We start from the raw sequence: 16,372 nt of genomic DNA on the forward strand, positions 1-16,372 counted from the left end.
GCAATGTGTGAGGAATGGGACACAAGAGTGAATAGGAAACGTCTCTAAGATTCCTGATACATTAAACACTGCTCTACATCATAGGCTTGAATTTTTCACCAACCTCACAAGACCAACCGATACTACATTGACATTAAAGATACATGCAGGATAAACATTTCAGAGTTGCCATCTTTCCTTGCTTGTGCAGACTCTGAGGGTGCAGCTGGTAAAAAATACATTGAGTCTTTGATGTCAGTGTGCTTAACACTGTTCCCATCTATAAGAAGAAAGACCCTAGCTCTATGCCTGGGAGTGTTAATGTTAGAACATCCAACACTCCAACACCGTGGCCTCTGAGGCCAGCCAAATAGCCTATGTGCTGATTTTAAAGTGATTCCATACTTGTCAGAGATGCTGACAAGACAAAACGCACAAACTTTTCCAACCTCTTTCCTGAAATTTCAGGGTTCACTTGCTTCTCATATATAAGCACTTTACTTCTGGGTTGACTGGGATGATGAGAGTGGAAGGGAGTTATTGGTGATGAGGATGGGAATGGGCTTGGAAGACAGGAATGAAGGAGATCATCTGAGGTCTAGTTACTCACAATATGGTGTGGTGAGCAAACTCTGTTATGGTATTCAACATAGGGCCTTCTAGGTTCTGGTACAAGGCAGCCAAGACAAATCAATTAAAGAAACTGTCAGAGGTCTTGAGACAGGATTGCAAATTAGAAGGTGTGTAATGTGGTGTATATTTTTGGAATTTTATAGTTAAGTCAAAGCCAGGGCATTCAGCCCTTCCTTAAGCACCCAACTGGATGTAGAAACTTACTTAGCAGCCTTGCATGATTCAAAATATCTTTGAGACTCTACCTTATTCTTCTCACTTCAAATCTAAGTTTCTAAGCAAACTGCTGGCAAGATAGCCTAGCAACTTAAAAAATTTTGGTATTCATTCATTCACTCATTCATTCATTGTGTGTGTGTGTGTGTGTTCATGCCAGTGTCACGGCACATGGGGGAAGGTCTTTTCTCTTTACCATATGAGTTCTAGAGATGAAACTTAGGTCATCAGGCTTGGTGGCCAATGCCTTTACCTAATGAGTTGTCTGGCTTAGCAACTTTAAAGAAAATGATTCTTTTATTTTTGAAAAAGGAAGTGGTGTTGCACACTTCCAAAGGGTTCCATGAACAGAGACTTCCAATGTGAACAGTTCAGGTAGGAAGCGAAATTTAGGACCTGGCTCATTTCTGTTTAGTCTAAATTCAGATAGTTTCCATAAGCTTGAACCACACAACAGGTACCCAGTATGCCTGGACTAGATTTCTTGGCTTCTTAATCACCCATAGAGTTCATGACATACCTAGCTATGTGTATAAGAATATTCACAAAGAAGCTTTAGGCAGGCCAGTGGAAGACAGGTGACCCTTACCTTCATAGCATGGCTTACCTCAGAGATGGACCTGACAAATCGAATCCCATCATTTGCTCCTTTCACCTTGGCTAGGCACGCACAGAAGTAATCCCAGTAGTCTTTCTTGCTACCCAGGAGGCTAGCTTTCTCCTTCTGATCAAACTGTGCAAAGAAAGGAACAGGCAGGAAGTCTGAGACTACTGTTGTACATGCCCCCCTAATGTGATAAACATTACTAGCTTCCTAGGGACAAGCACTGGGGGAGGCCTCTTGATGATTTTATTTTGATTTATTGGCAACTCAGAGTATGCTAATCTCAAAACAAGAGTGTTTTAATGCATAAACTTCAGATGTGGAAGAGGCTACTAAACACCAGCTCAAGGTTATATAACTAATGATTTAGAAATAATAGTTATCCCAAAAGATTTTTCTATTGGTACTTTTCTAGCATATAAAAAGCCGAAATTATAGTTCCAGTGATGCAAGATAGATAGATGACTGACTGATTAATTTAAATAAAAAAGCAAGCAAGCAAGGGAGGGAGAAAGAAAGGCAAGAAGGAGAAAAGAAAAGTAATGAAAGGGGCAAGAGAGAGAGAGAGAGAGAGAGAGAGAGAGAGAGAGAGAGAGAGAGAGAGAGAAAGACTTATCCTCTTAAGGATTACCACCACAGTTTGGTGGAAAACCTCCAATATGATAAGGAAATTCAATTGAAGAGTCTTATGTTAATATTCAACGTGTTGACTGTATTGTAACTCAGAGAACCTAGGCAATGGCTTCTTATCCATTCTTCAACTCTCACGTGTCAACACTGTTTTAAAGTACATGAAAAACCAAAATGAGTATCAGTGCTGAGTACTTTCAAATCCAAAACCAAAATGGGCTTATCTGGGAAAGAGAAACAAACAAGGCAAACCCTCATAATCAGCTAGTGTCAAACAAAGAACTAGCAGGAAGCATAAGGTGACTATTTCCACGCCTGGCATTACTTCTAACACCTCTCACCCTATGTTCTTTGGTGGCATGTGACACTGTAAGGTATGGTAGGTATCTCTCATTTATAGCATTTCCCCCTGGTAATGGAGGCATGATTCATGTTTGCGACTATCAAATCTAGATAACACAAAACAAAACCCAGATACATCTCATACAATTTTGATAAAATGACTGCAGGTCCATTTTTTTTCCTCCCTGTTTCAAAAGCATGTGGTTCCCAAATCAGCACAGTTGTCTAGGTCAAACTAACCAGACACAAAAGTTATACCATGAAGATGTTAAAATACTGTTTGCTTGACTAACCCTGATTCACAAATAGCCAGCCCCATGGTAACCATTCTTGAGGAGCAAGGCTCTGAAATGGGCCTTGAATAATCTTCGAGAGGCTGCATCTTGGAAACTGCCTTTATACCTGGCTATATACATATATCATGTCTGCAAGAGAGAAACACTACAGGGTTCAACAAGTTCTCAAAGGGTGTAAATAAATACACTATAGTTAAGAGCTTTGTTGGAAAGGCCTGTGACTTGCCTTAAAATGGCTTAAATCTCAGAAGAATGTTTTCAGTTCCCAGAACATCCTGACTCATATGGAAGGACTGAGCTCTTGGGACTGCTTTGACTCTTAGTCTCACCACAAGAGCTTAACTGCTTCATTGTGCTTTCTGAACCACATCCTGGAAACTGATAACAGTCACTCAAATAGGGAAGGAGAGACAACTCTGATAAAACCAATGCATGACAGGGGCCACTTACTTGCAGAAGATACTCAAGTTTGTAAGAAAACTTGTGCAAGCTGGTGCTGTCATCTGTGATTGGTTCTCCGCCTTCCTTAAATTCATTACTTAGTTCTGTAACTGCATCTTTAAGACAAACAAATAGGAACATGTAACTAGAGAGACACATTTGTCTACTTCACATTTTAACAGCTCTAACATTGGCATGCATCTTAGATGTACTGAAAAGTAAGACTGAGAAAGAAGTAGAAATAACACCAAGAAGCACAAGGAGTGGGTTGGTGAGATGGCTCAGTGGGTAAGAGCATCCAACTGCTCTTCCGAAGGTCCAGAGTTCAAATCCCAGCAACCACATGGTGGCTTACAACCATCCCTAACAGGATCTGACGCCCTCTTCTGGAGTGTACTTACATATAATAAATAAATAAATCTTTAAAAAAAAAAAAAAGAAGAAGCACAAGGAGTAAGTGTCACCTTGGAAACACACAGGACATTCAGGTGATACAACTTCAGGTAGGAGAATCAAATGTACTAAATCCCCATAGACACTGAAACAGCTTGCTGATTGAGCACAGGTGGGTTTTTTTTTGTTTTGTTTTTTAAAATTCATCTCTATGTGTCCACCACTAATCTAGCACTATGTATATATAGCAAGTCAACAAATGGTTGGTATGTGGATTAATCAACTGTATAATCACAAACCAAAGCAGACTTAGAATAGTAATAGGCAAAAGAAAAAAAAAAAAGGTGGGGGGGCCAGGATAGAGTGGCTATGACCCCAATCACTGGTCATCACTAGACTCTAAAAGGTCCCATTCTCTTCAACAGTGGGAGCCTTAAATATGGGTTTTGGAGCACCCATTGAGTATAGATAACAGTAACAATGATAACAATATCTGTTTCTATTGACTAGGTGCCCAAGAAGGGTCAGACCTTTACATGTACTTTTCATTAGTGGAGTGTCTGCCTTATTATGATAAGCCTGAGACGGTATGTAATATACATTCTACTTTTAGCACCGAGAAAAGATGAAAAAATTATATACAACATGGAATCTAGGAAATCTCTTATTATCAACATTCCCACTCCCCCATTTTACAGGTAAGGGATACAGGGGTCAGAGACTCAGCTTAAGATCCTGTTGGTAAACACCAGAGCTCTATGCAGACATTGGTGTCTTTACCTCTCCAGTGTGTGGTTTGCTCCCTTTATTTGTTGGTTGGGTTTGAGGACAGGATGTAGGTTTCAAGACTATGGAATCAACTCTGAGATTTCTGTGAGGGTAATATGGTACAGAAGGCTATCTTTGAAAACTAGCCACTGTGACACAGAAAAGACTACCTTGTAGTAAAACTTTTAAAGGTAAACATGGATTTGCCCAAATGGACAGTTATTTTTCTCTGTATATCTGTATAAATTAAAACAAAACAAAAAACACTAAACATTTTAGCTGAAAGTCTAATGTGGTCATGAGCTAAGACTGGTGCTGTAATAACTCCAAGCTTTGTTCCACAGTGGTTCTGTGATAATAGGTAAGTCAGATACACTACTGTTCCTATTTCCTTCACTGGAAAATGGTAGCATTAATAGCACTTACCTCTTAGGACCAAACAAGAAGATTCCATAGGTTACTATCAATAAACTGTATGCACAGCAATGTCATATGCACGTGAAACAAAACACAACTCAAAAGTTTTGGACTTTTGTGCATTTCAGAGTTTTAAATTAGGGATGTTTAACCAGTAAAATATTACAAAATTGCAAAATATTAAAAAATATTATAAAAATCAAACAAAATCTAGATCTGGAACACCTTTGGTCTGCCTTTGAGATAATGGGCACTTAACATGCTTTAGCCATCAGAGGGCCCAAAGCACTATAAAGAGCAAATCTGAGAGAGTGGGTTGGACCTTGTTGGCTTTGGATCTAAGATGTGGACTGTGAACTGCACTGAGGCTATCCTAGACCAACAGCCTTTACTGCAAGATTTCTAGTGTTTGTTCAGCCCCAGCAGTCAGGAACCCAGATTCTAGGTTGTCAGGGAAGTGTCACTCAGACAGCTGCAGGCACAGATCTGTGGCAAATGTGCTGGAGCTCCAGAGGCTTATAAAATCAACCCTGGCAGTAGTAGGGCTGAGAGATGTCCTTGGGAAGTCATTTAGAAGAGTAAAACTTGGACTCCCACTGTCCACAGAAACGCTATTATTCTGTCAAGGTCTAGCTGCAGTTTTGACTATTTCCCCACCCTTACCTTTCTCCAGTGGTTATAAATCCAAGTGGCTCCCTCAGGAAGCCAGGAGGTAAGCAGACCTAGGACTAAAATGCATGGGGAAATGGCCACCAGTGGCTGGGGGGCTGGTGTGGGGAGATACAACATGAAACCTCCAAGTTTCTCACCTTCCTGTTTAAAAAGGAGAATGTTTCTCCCCTTAAAACCCAAGCTCAGGGGATGGTGAGATGGCTCAGTTGGTAAGAGCACTGACTTTTCTTCCAAAGGTCCTGAGTTCAAATCCCAACAACCACATGGTGGCTCATAACCACCCATAATGAGATCTGATGCCTGTTGCGTCTTAAGACAGCTATAGTGTACTTATTTATAATAATAAATCTTTGGGCTGGAGCAAGCAGGGACGGAGTGAGCAGGGTTGACTGGAGCGAGCAGAGGTCCTAAATTCAATTCCCAACAACCAGATGAAGGCTCACAACTATCTGTACAGCTACACTGTATACTCATATACATAAAATAAATAAATAAATCTTTAAAAAAATCAAAAACAAAAAACAAAACCCAAGCTCACCAAAGCCTGGCAAGGAGTGAGATGGGGTGATTCCATAAAAGGCACCTAGGCAGCTTAAAGCACACATACCAACTGAAACCAGCCCTCTTAGTGGTATTTGATTTTGTTCACAAACTACCTATATTGTTCTGAAAGGTGTGTGAGGTAAGCCTTCCCATTTGCACAGAGACTGAATATCTGAAAACCAAATATTTCAATATGATGTGTCTGTCCTGAGGGCTCGAATTACTCGGCGTGTGAACAAGGAGAGGGCTGAATTCTGACTATCAATAGGCAAGGTACAAGCCCAAGTTCCTTAAAACTAGCCACTCAACCAGACCTTGTAGATCACGGATGATCCTCTGGAGCTGGGTCTCAGTGCTGCTAGAAGCCATGGTTTTCCTTTTTCTTAGATGTGTAGGTCCAAGCAGGCTATCACTTCAGTGCGGTGTGGCTGCCAGTCAGCAATGGTCAAACTCCATGGTAGCACCTGTACAGGGAATAGACCACAGTTTATAGAGTATAGAGGACCTTCACTTTGGGTATAAGGACTCATCAGGTATCTTTCCTTAAGGAGATGGTTTGATCTGTGTGAATCTTGTTAGCAGGTACTCTCAGGTTTGCTTCTGATATACTTATATTCTGAATCATGACTTGATTTTAGACTGTTCTGTGGTTTTTTTGTTTTGTTTTGTTTTTGTTTTTGTTTGTCAACATGACACAGGCTACAATTATTGAAGAAGGAGCCACGAGTGAGAAAATGTCCTTTAGACTGGCCTGTGGACAAGTCTCTGGGGCATTTTTTAGATTAGTTATTGATATAGGAAGGCTCATCCCATTGTGGTTCGTGCTACCTGTGCAGGTGTTTCTGGATGGTACAAGAGAGCAGGCTGAGCAAGTCATGAGAAGCAAGTCAGTCAGAAGTAGTCCATGGCTTCTGCTCCTGTTCTTGCCTCCAGGTTCCTGTCTGGCTTCCCTCAGTGACAAAGTATGACTGGAGAATTTTAAGATAAAATAAACTCTTTCCTCCCCATGTTGCTTTTGGGCACATTCTTTATCACAGTAACAGAAACCCTAACTAAAGTATATTTAAAAAGAAGCAAGATCAACTTAAAAGCAAAGCTGGTTCTTTCCAAGCTATTCTTCCTGTCTCTTGGGACAAAACTGCCTCATATTTAATCCTCAGAAAAGTCTCCAGTGGTTCCCTCATGTTTTCCCACAGAGGTCAGACCTGCTTACCTCAGATTCTGACACCTCTAAACCCTGCGGAGCCAGATCTGCTCAGAGCCATATTTCTTATATTTCTTCCTAAGGAATAGTCAGAAACTTCTAGCAGGCAGGGTTTGGGGGTCCAAGAAGCAGGGGATACATACCCTAGGGCTTCTGACAGGAACAGCATGGTATGCCTAGTAAAAGGTGGCTCTTCCATTATCAGATTTGAGCCTCTTCTACCTTGTGTTTGGCTAAGCCTGAGAATGAAAATGTTCCCTGACATGGGCCTACATAGCCCTCCCATCAGACCAGAGACACGGTACTATTTTAAGCTCAGTCATAGTTTTCTCCAGTTGGACATTCTACAGCTGGTACTACTTGGGCAGTTGCTAATGTCATTTAAGGTCACAATATGTTTGAAGACCAACAAAAAGAGATGTGAGTACCTACCTGGAAGAGAGTTCTGACCATGCATTTGGACATCACGGCCTTTAGGAAGCTTTAATTTGCCCTTTAGGTATTCTGTGCAAAGGCACAATGTCTGCTGTAAGGACAGTAGCAGCCATATTCCTGAGAATTGGTACATATTTTTCACAGAGCACTTCTCACAATCATCATGGTAGGGTAAACACCTTTCCTGTTTACAAAGGAAAAGCTCATGCTCTGTAACCTAAGGCCCAGGGCCAATGAATAGAATTGGCTTAATTACTCTTCTATGTGATTTCAAACCTAGGGTTTTCTCAGTAAATCCTGCTGAACTCTTAAGACGGCACAATCACCACTACAGAAAATGACAACACTTCTGGCTCCTACGAACTATCTTGAATTTCAGCAGTTCACAGTAACATGTCACCTTGAATCTGTCTAACATATGCCAGCTCTCACTCAGTGCTATGGCCCCTTTCAGGTTTCAGGAGGTGGGGCAAGGAAGCCCTGGAAAGGAAATGGCAACTAAGCCATAAGTGACTCCAAATATTTATAAGCATTAGAGTGACTGGTCAGGTCAGCAAAGGCTTGTCACTAAATAGATGCCTAGGGTCTATTTTTAACACACAAGCCAGCACAGTTGTGACTCAGTGAAAACAGAGCACTTCTCAGGCCCAGGAAGAAAGAGTCAGGCACTCAGCTAGACCACAGTCTTACTAACCACTCCCTATAAAGGCCCCTAACAAGTATTGATACCACTCACTCATCAAGGATAATAGACTAGACACAGGAGCAGTTTATGAGAAGTCTGTTTTTTGTCCCAGTGTTTCTCCAGGTAGAGGGGTTCCCAAGGTACAGTCTAGCTTTACTGAAGTTGAGTTACTGTACTCACTAGTTTATGTCAATTTGACACAAGCTAGAGTCATCTGAGAGGAGGGGTCTCAATTGAAAAAATGTTTCCATAGATTAGGCTGTAGGTAAGCCTATTGCATTTTCTTAATTAGTAACTTATATGAAATGGCCCAGCCCATTGTGAGGCCTTTTGGTGGAGCCCAGATGATGGTGAGTGGGTTCTAGACCTTGGATACTGAGTTATGTATAGGATTGGAATTTGGTTTTGCTTGTTCAGATTTTGACTGTGCTCTGGCTCTTCTCTCTTAAAGTAAGAAAGTATTTAACTTATTTCTGACTTTACATGAGCCTGCAGTTGAGAGACTTCAGTTTTGTTTTTTTTTAAAGAGGTTGAACTTTAAAGTATTAGAATTTGTAAGACTGTTAGACTTTTAAAGTTTGTAAATGTTTTATATTGTGATGTTGATATTAATCTGTAATATTTCAGCTGAACACGAAGGGAAAGGTTGTAGCTTAACACTGATGTGTTGTGTGTCAAGTTGATAAGGGGTCAACTGTGCTGGCCAGTTTTTTATCATTCTGACACAAGCTGAGAGGAAGGAACCTCAACTGAGAAAATGCTTCCATAAAGATGAGGCTGTAGGCAAGTATGTAGGACATTTTCTTAATTAGTGATTAATGTGGGAGGGCCCCAGCCATAGTGAATGGGGCCACCTATGGGCTGGAGCTCTGGGTTCTATAGAAACAGGCTGAGCAAGCCATGAAGAGCAAGCAAGCCAACAAGCAGTATTCTTCTATGCCCTATGCATCAGCTCCTGCCTCTAGCTTCCTGTCCTATTTGAGTTCCTACCATAACTTCCTTCAGTAATGGACTATGGTGTGAAAGTATAAGCCTACAAAACCCTTTCCTCAAGAGGCTTCATCAAGAGGTATTTCTCATAGCAATAGTAGCCCTATCTAAGAAGCTCTCTACCAAGGAGAATAAGAGAAAAACATCTGGTATCCAGATAGAGTATAAGTGGCCCAGGCAGGGCTATAGATAACTCCTGGGTACTTGGCAATAAAGAGGAATACATCATAGACATATTCAACCAGGCATTGAGCCTTCAAGGTGTTGTCCTGAGTTAAACAAACCCCTTGAATGCTTTAATGCTTATGTTAACACAATGTTTTTGAAAAGGTAAAACATTGGAAGAGAAATCAGAATACTTGATATAGAAAATGAGGAAACAGATGGGTGCAACTTCAAAAGGGCATGTAGCAATTATATTCCATGTCTTGTTTATGGTAGCATTTGTCAAAATTCACATAATGAACTGGACTTGGTAGTATACACTCATAATTCCAGCAGTTGGGAGGCTGAGACAAGAGGATTGTTGTGAGTTCAAACCTGTTGTATATCAATAGCTAGGGTATACGGCAAGACTCTATCTCAAAACAAAAAAGGGCTGGGGATATAACTCTGCTGGTAGTGCTTACCTAGGATGCTCAAAGCCATGGATTCAAGCCCCCCCCAAAAAAAGTTCTAAACAAACAAATAAAAAAACAGAAAAAAACAACACAAACACAAGTCTCAATACTAATAAACAGAAATTCACCTAACTATGCTGAAAGGAGAGATTGATAGGTTCTCTGTAATGACCACTGAGCTTCCAGGATGTCCCTAAAAAGTGGGAGATGAAGTGAGGCCAGATGGAGGTATAGTGAAGACAAAGGATACAGCTTTCTTGCGTTACTCATTCCACTGCTGCTATCCCAGGGCTTGTGGCTTCCAGATGTAATCATGAAAGGAGATGACTGCACACTTAATCCATGAAGCCCATAGCTGTATATGTATAAGCAATATGAGGTCTACAAAGAAGGGAGGTACATGTTTCTGGGGTGGGGAACTTGGGAAAGAGGTAAGAACAACTAACTGTAGCTAGCATCCAGACTGGGGATGGAACCTTGTATATATCATACAACCCACTAAATTTCCTGGATTCTAGCTATCTGGAGTCTGGTCTTAAGGAAAAGATGTATGCCAATTAAACCAACGTCTTGGCATGAGGAAGTTGGACACAGACAAAAATGGGTTCCTTTAAGACTCTGTGGCTGAGCTGTGTGTGGTGGTGAACACCTTTAGTTCCAGCATTCAAGAGGTATATCTCTGTGAGTTAACAGTCCAGCCTGGTCTATATAGCAAGTTCTGGGCCAGCCAGTAAGACCCCGCTTTAAACAAACAAACAAACAAACAATAACAACAACAAAACTGTGTGCTTGAGAACTACTACCTATTTTTCATGGCATATCAGCATGTTTATGGTACTTTCTTTGAGACCTGACTTTGGTTATACTTGGCTGCTATCAAGTTCTCAGGTCACAGGGTGAGCTCTTCCCTGTCACTGATTCCACATGTGATTTTCCAGACTCTATAACAGTGGTTCTCAAGCTTCCTAATTCTGTGACCATTTAATAACAGTGGTTTTCAACCTTCCGAATGCTGCAACCCTTTAATACAGTTCCTCATGTTTGATAACCCCCAACCATAAAATTACTTTTGCTGCTAATTCATAACTGTAATTTTGCTAGTTACAAATTATAATGTAAATATCTGTTTTCTGATGGTCTTAGGTGATCCCTGTGAAAGCGTCAGTTGACCCCACTAGGTGTTGCAACCCATAGGTTAAGAACCTTTGCTTTAATACAGTTCTTGTTGTGGTGAACCCAACCATAAAATTATTTCACTGCTATTTCATAACTGTAATTTTACTACTGTAACAGGCTACACTTTGGGCAGTCACCTCACAGGAAGAACACCAAAGCCCCCTGGAGAGAACATGGCCATCTGGAAGATACTGTTTCCATGGACTCTGAATTCTATAACCTTGATCTGGGAAGGAAAGACATAGAAAGGGGCACTTTTACTCTCCACACTACAGTTAACTTCCTTCTTATGTTGCTACATAACTTCTAGTCTTCCCTGACATCTACAACTCTTGAGCAGACTACTCCCCTAATTCAGAAAATACTGGAGCTTCCATACATGTAGCTATAGTCTTTCTTGCCAACAATTCAATCTTATGTTTAAGCTCATTCAAATGCCTTAAGCCATTCAACTTCCTGGCAAAGAAGAAAAGAGATTATACATATCATTTTATAAAAGTATTATTTTTATCTAGAACCAAATGCTGAGTACTGAGTCATGACCAAGGTATTCTTTTAGAGGTCACAGATGTTTTCTGATATCCAAATTAACTCTATACTTGCCCAGATGTCCTACATGCTATACATAAACTATACAATATATTAGTTACAAAGAAACAAAGACACTCAGCCTACAGCTAACTTACACCATGGTTCAAATAACTAGTATTCACAATATGGTCTACAATCTGGCTCAGGCATGAACAACAGTGTCTGAAGAGTCATACCAGGAAGAATCATAAGGGTAGGAAGCTGGCGTGTGGAAGTCAACCTTGCCATACTTTTCTAACAACAACTAAGAACTGACTCAGAGAGGACAGGGTATATCTGGATTCCTCCCTAGTTCCAAACAAAGTGGAACAATAGTAAATTCTACCCTAATCAAAAGAAATACATGATGTTAAAAATCAGAAGGCCTTTATGGAAGTGTAAATAGGCTTGACCTGGTTCAACACACCTAGCAGTGTAGATCTGGTTTCAAACAACAGAGATGCATGCTCTTGATGGGTATTTTTAGCTTTGAAGACCAGGAGGTCCCAATGGCTTGAATGTGAAAGATGTTGGTAAGCAGGCAAACCACCTTCACCAGAACTTCACTAAGTGACTGTGGTACTTTGTAGAGGTTTCCAGAGACCAGGGCAGGTATTTCAGCACATCTGAGCAAAGGCTCATTAGGTGATCCAACTCCTTAAATCTATAATTAAAGTACTTCCCAGCTGCATGTCCAGGTCATCTTTTCTGAACACTCCCTACCCCCACAACCATCTTTTCAAGAGAATAAGAATTTATGATATGGCTATTGTTTCTTGAACCTCTTCTTGGCCCCCTCCCTCTTAACCAATTACAAGAGGTTTCTTAGTCATTTCCCTAGAACACAAACAAAAAGCCACAATTTCGCCCATGGATCCAGAACAGAGTCAGAAAGACAGTGGCTCCAAAGAACAAGCTACATCTCTGTTCCTGGGGCTGGAGCCATAGTTCCACTGCTGCAAAGCCCAGAGAAACATCTAGGAGGTAAGGAAGAGGCATGATTCCAGAACAACTACCTTAACAATGAAGAATGGACAGGCCCCCAATAGAGATACATGCTACCCAGTTGAGAAAGTGGCAGATTGCAAAGGCATATATCCTCCAATCTCTTTGCTAAACTAGAATGTTAATGGGTCAGTGTAGCTGACTATAAATTAAGAACTGGGTCTTTAATAGAATATGACATAGTCCCTTGTAAGTACTTTCCTCATTACTACTAGAAGACACTTGACCAAACCAACCTAAGGGAAGATTTTTTTTTCTTCTGGCTTACAGTTCAAGTAGATATATTCCATCATAGCAAGAAAGGCAAGGCAGTATGCCCTGAAGGCCACTGGCCAGCATTTAGAAAGAAGTATGAAAAGGAAATGGGACCCCTCAAGGCCTGTCTCAGGTAATCTCCTTCCTCCAGTAAGTCTACACCTCTCAAAGTATTCACAACCTTCCCAACAGCCCTGCCAACTAGGGCTATAAGTTCAAACACATAAGGCTATAGTGGTACATTTTATATCCAAACCACAACAGCCACGAAGCATGGCCTTGAGAAAGCTCAGGTAATCTCTGGTGCTAACAAGCTGATAGCCAAACAAAATATATTTTTGGCACCATTATTAAGGAAGAAGATCTCATTCAAGATTGAGAGTGTCACAACTCTGAACAACACTGGTGGTGAGGAGCTTATTAGGTGAGTTCTGTCAATTTGGACCCTGTTCAGGCTTTAAGACTGCTATATGTACTTTATTACTCAAGAAATAATGTGATGAGGATCATGGTATGACTAGATAAGACGCATGTACATTTAGCTCACTTTAAGTTATCTGACCACTTTCCATATTGTTTTTTCAGGTGCAGTGTGGGGGAGGTGAACCTTTATCTTTCTTCACATGCAGATTAAGAATTGTGGTTGGAAAAAGGAGGAAAGGAAAAACAGATATTCTCAATGGCTAAAATGGCTAAGAAAGTATCTTCTCCATGTTCTTGACTAAGTCTTTGGTTGTCCTGGATAAAATATGCAGAGCTATAACTTCAGCAAATTCATTATAGCTTCATTTCACTTGACCCTCTCTGGTTCAACTGTCCAAACTTACACTGAATCTCTCTAGGAACACATTCTTGGCCTAGCTCTAAACATATGAAAAGTTTGCTTGGATGGTTCTTTTGTTCCAAGTATTTTGGATGCTAAGAAATCACAAATGTGATGTCCTACCTCAGGCCAAAGGTGCAGTAGTACCTCAGGCTACTGGTTGGGTAGGTCAGCCCAGATACTGAAACCAACCACTAGCCTACTCCATAAGTACTGTAACCAATTACCAGGCCACAGCATAGTCTTCAAAACCACAGATTTTCCTACACCTTTCTGCTAAACCATAATGTGCAAATATCCTCTTCTTGACACTGAAACCTGGACCAAAGGAAAATGGGCCCTCGGTGCTGTTCAAATGCCAGAGAGTCTTATGAACAACAAGGACCGTTGGTGGCCACTATAACTACCAGGCTAATTAAATGGCTCCAATGTCAGAAAGTGGATGATAATATTCCTCTTGTCCAACTGTGCATGGTCAAAGCTATGCGCCTAGGATGGTACAGACACTTCAGTTAATTCTAGTGATACATACATCAAAAAGTAACTAGAAAGTAGGCAGTGTTTTTCCATGTGTAAGCTCACAGAAACACCCCAATTTCTACCCCACAATAACTGTTCAAATTAAGGTTCAAATGCTGCCTGAGAGAAGCAGGAACACAAAGTCACTCAGATGCCAACATGGTCACAAACAACTGGCCTCTGCTTACAGGTACCTTTAAGGTTAAAAACCTTAGTTATGACCCTTTCTGCTGTATGGGAGATGCTTGTAGTGAATGTGGCCCCTAACTCTTGAGTTCCCAGTAGTTCCCAGCATGAGATCATAGGTAGTCAACACACTTCCTCTAGCTCACACTGCTACACCAGTCTTAAGTTTTATCTTGTTTTTGGAATCTCCAGAAATCAGAGTGACCTGTCAACCAACCATTCCCTGCAAAGGAAAGCTAGGACTAAGGACTGACATTTCTTGAGTACTCTGTGTACTCAAGGACTAACATTAATCAAGACCAACAGATGTTATTGATGATTTTGCTATTACAAGTGGTGCCTTTTATCTCACTCCAAAGGACTGGGCTAAACACTTGGCACTTAGCCATGCTGGCTAAGGGGTAAAGGAATCTGAGACCATTTCCAAGTTCTAAACCAATTACAAAAAATAAAGTAAAATATTAAGAACACACACACACACAGCACTGCAGGAGTTTGTATATGTTATCTATTTTCTTAATAAAATAAACAATTTTCAAGAAGTGATACACAAAGATGAACACTAAACAAACAGATAAATTCTGTCTCCTAAAGCTATAGTTTTTTCAGATCCTTTTAGTGAAAGGAGGCTGACAGTCAGTCCTGTGCTGATTTCCAGGATGATAACAATCCTGGCCCATAATCAGTATTCTGCATTTCAACACAGCAGAACTGGTTGTCATAGACCGAGAGTGTCAGGGGCAGCCAGAAGGTTGCAAAACTAAAAGTAGAAACCCTCCCTTCCCCCAATCCAGCAACAGCAGCAAGCAGATGGCAGAGGAATTAACCTGCTTCAGACCACCATTGCTGAGAGAGGCTGTAAGTAGATTAAGTCCTGAGCCTCTGCCCCTAAAAGCCCCTGACCCATTTCTGTCTGGAAAGGAAACAACCTGTGGTAAGTCAAACACTCATAGGGACAGAGATAAACAAGTGTTGTTTTTCTACAGGAGACAGCCCAGCCGTCGTGGAAACATTGCAGTGACACAAAGAATCATAGCATTAATAGGAAGCTACTTGGCTTAAGTGTCAACTACATGTTCTCTTCTTTTATGAAAATAGGATATCGCCCCGCCCCGCCCCGCCCCCCAACCGAAGCCCAAGCCTGGGTGCCAACAGGACAAAGCTACCACACCAGACACATTAAGTTGTCCTACAGGTGTTTCCAGAAACTTTACCGCAGAGCTACCTAGAACTATCTGAGCACAAGGGCAGTGGGCAAGGTCAGCGAAGACACAAAAAGAACAAACTGTGTTTCTTGGATCGAAGGGGCGTCTGGAGTCTTGCAGAGAGGAGGTTTTGGCTTTCTGGGGATTAAGTCCCAATGCCCGCGAGAACTTTGGGGTTTGGCTGCGGTGCCAGGGGTTTGTGGAGAACTGCAGAAGCTCCGCCTCACAGGGCGGCTTCACCATAAGGTTCCACAGGGTGACCCCTTCTGCCGGCTCAGATCTTAGAACAGTATTGAGGGTCTTTCTACGACCCCACGGACAGCCTAAGAATTGGAGCCAACCCCTCTGGAGAGAGGGTTCTCCCGAGGCGGCAGGCGCCCTGTGTGGGAGGGGACAGCCTCAGCAACAGGTGACGACCCACGCCCCCACGAAGCCTCCGCGCCGGCGTCCAGAACGGCCCCAGTGTCCCCGATGTCTGTCCGGGCGCCCGCGGCACTTACACGCTCGTGGGTCCACCGCTGGGCAGAAACGAAACTTTCTAGGGCCGAGCGGAAGAGTAGGCAAGCACAGAGCCGACAGCCATGAAGCGCCCAGTAGACCCAGAGCGCGCGCGGACTACGACTCCCGGTATGCTCCACAGATGGCCTACAACTCCCATCGGGTGCAACTGGCCGGTGGACACTAACTACGACTCCCGGCATGCCTCACGACAGACGTCACTTCCTGAAACCCGAACAGGCTTTGGATACCTGGATGTCATATTTG

General features: G+C 41.8%; 1 protein-coding gene across 1 annotated transcript in view; it reads right to left on the reverse strand.

The window, feature by feature from the left end:
- The window catches only part of Fyco1 (FYVE and coiled-coil domain containing 1), a 61,590-nt gene extending 45,352 nt beyond the window's left edge, over positions 1–16,238 (reverse strand). The window contains exons 1-4 of the mRNA XM_021206683.2: positions 16,108–16,238; positions 6,249–6,398; positions 3,151–3,257; positions 1,436–1,561 (exon numbers count right to left, since the gene is read on the reverse strand). Coding sequence (XP_021062342.1) covers positions 1,436–1,561; positions 3,151–3,257; positions 6,249–6,303 — 288 coding nt within the window. The 5' untranslated portion in view covers positions 6,304–6,398; positions 16,108–16,238. The remainder of the gene's footprint in view (positions 1–1,435; positions 1,562–3,150; positions 3,258–6,248; positions 6,399–16,107) is intronic.
- Between the last annotated feature and the right edge of the window lie 134 nt (positions 16,239–16,372).

The sequence above is a fragment of the Mus pahari genome, chromosome 10, assembly GCF_900095145.1.
Source record: "Mus pahari chromosome 10, PAHARI_EIJ_v1.1, whole genome shotgun sequence".
In the NCBI taxonomy this organism is placed as follows: domain Eukaryota; kingdom Metazoa; phylum Chordata; class Mammalia; order Rodentia; family Muridae; genus Mus; species Mus pahari.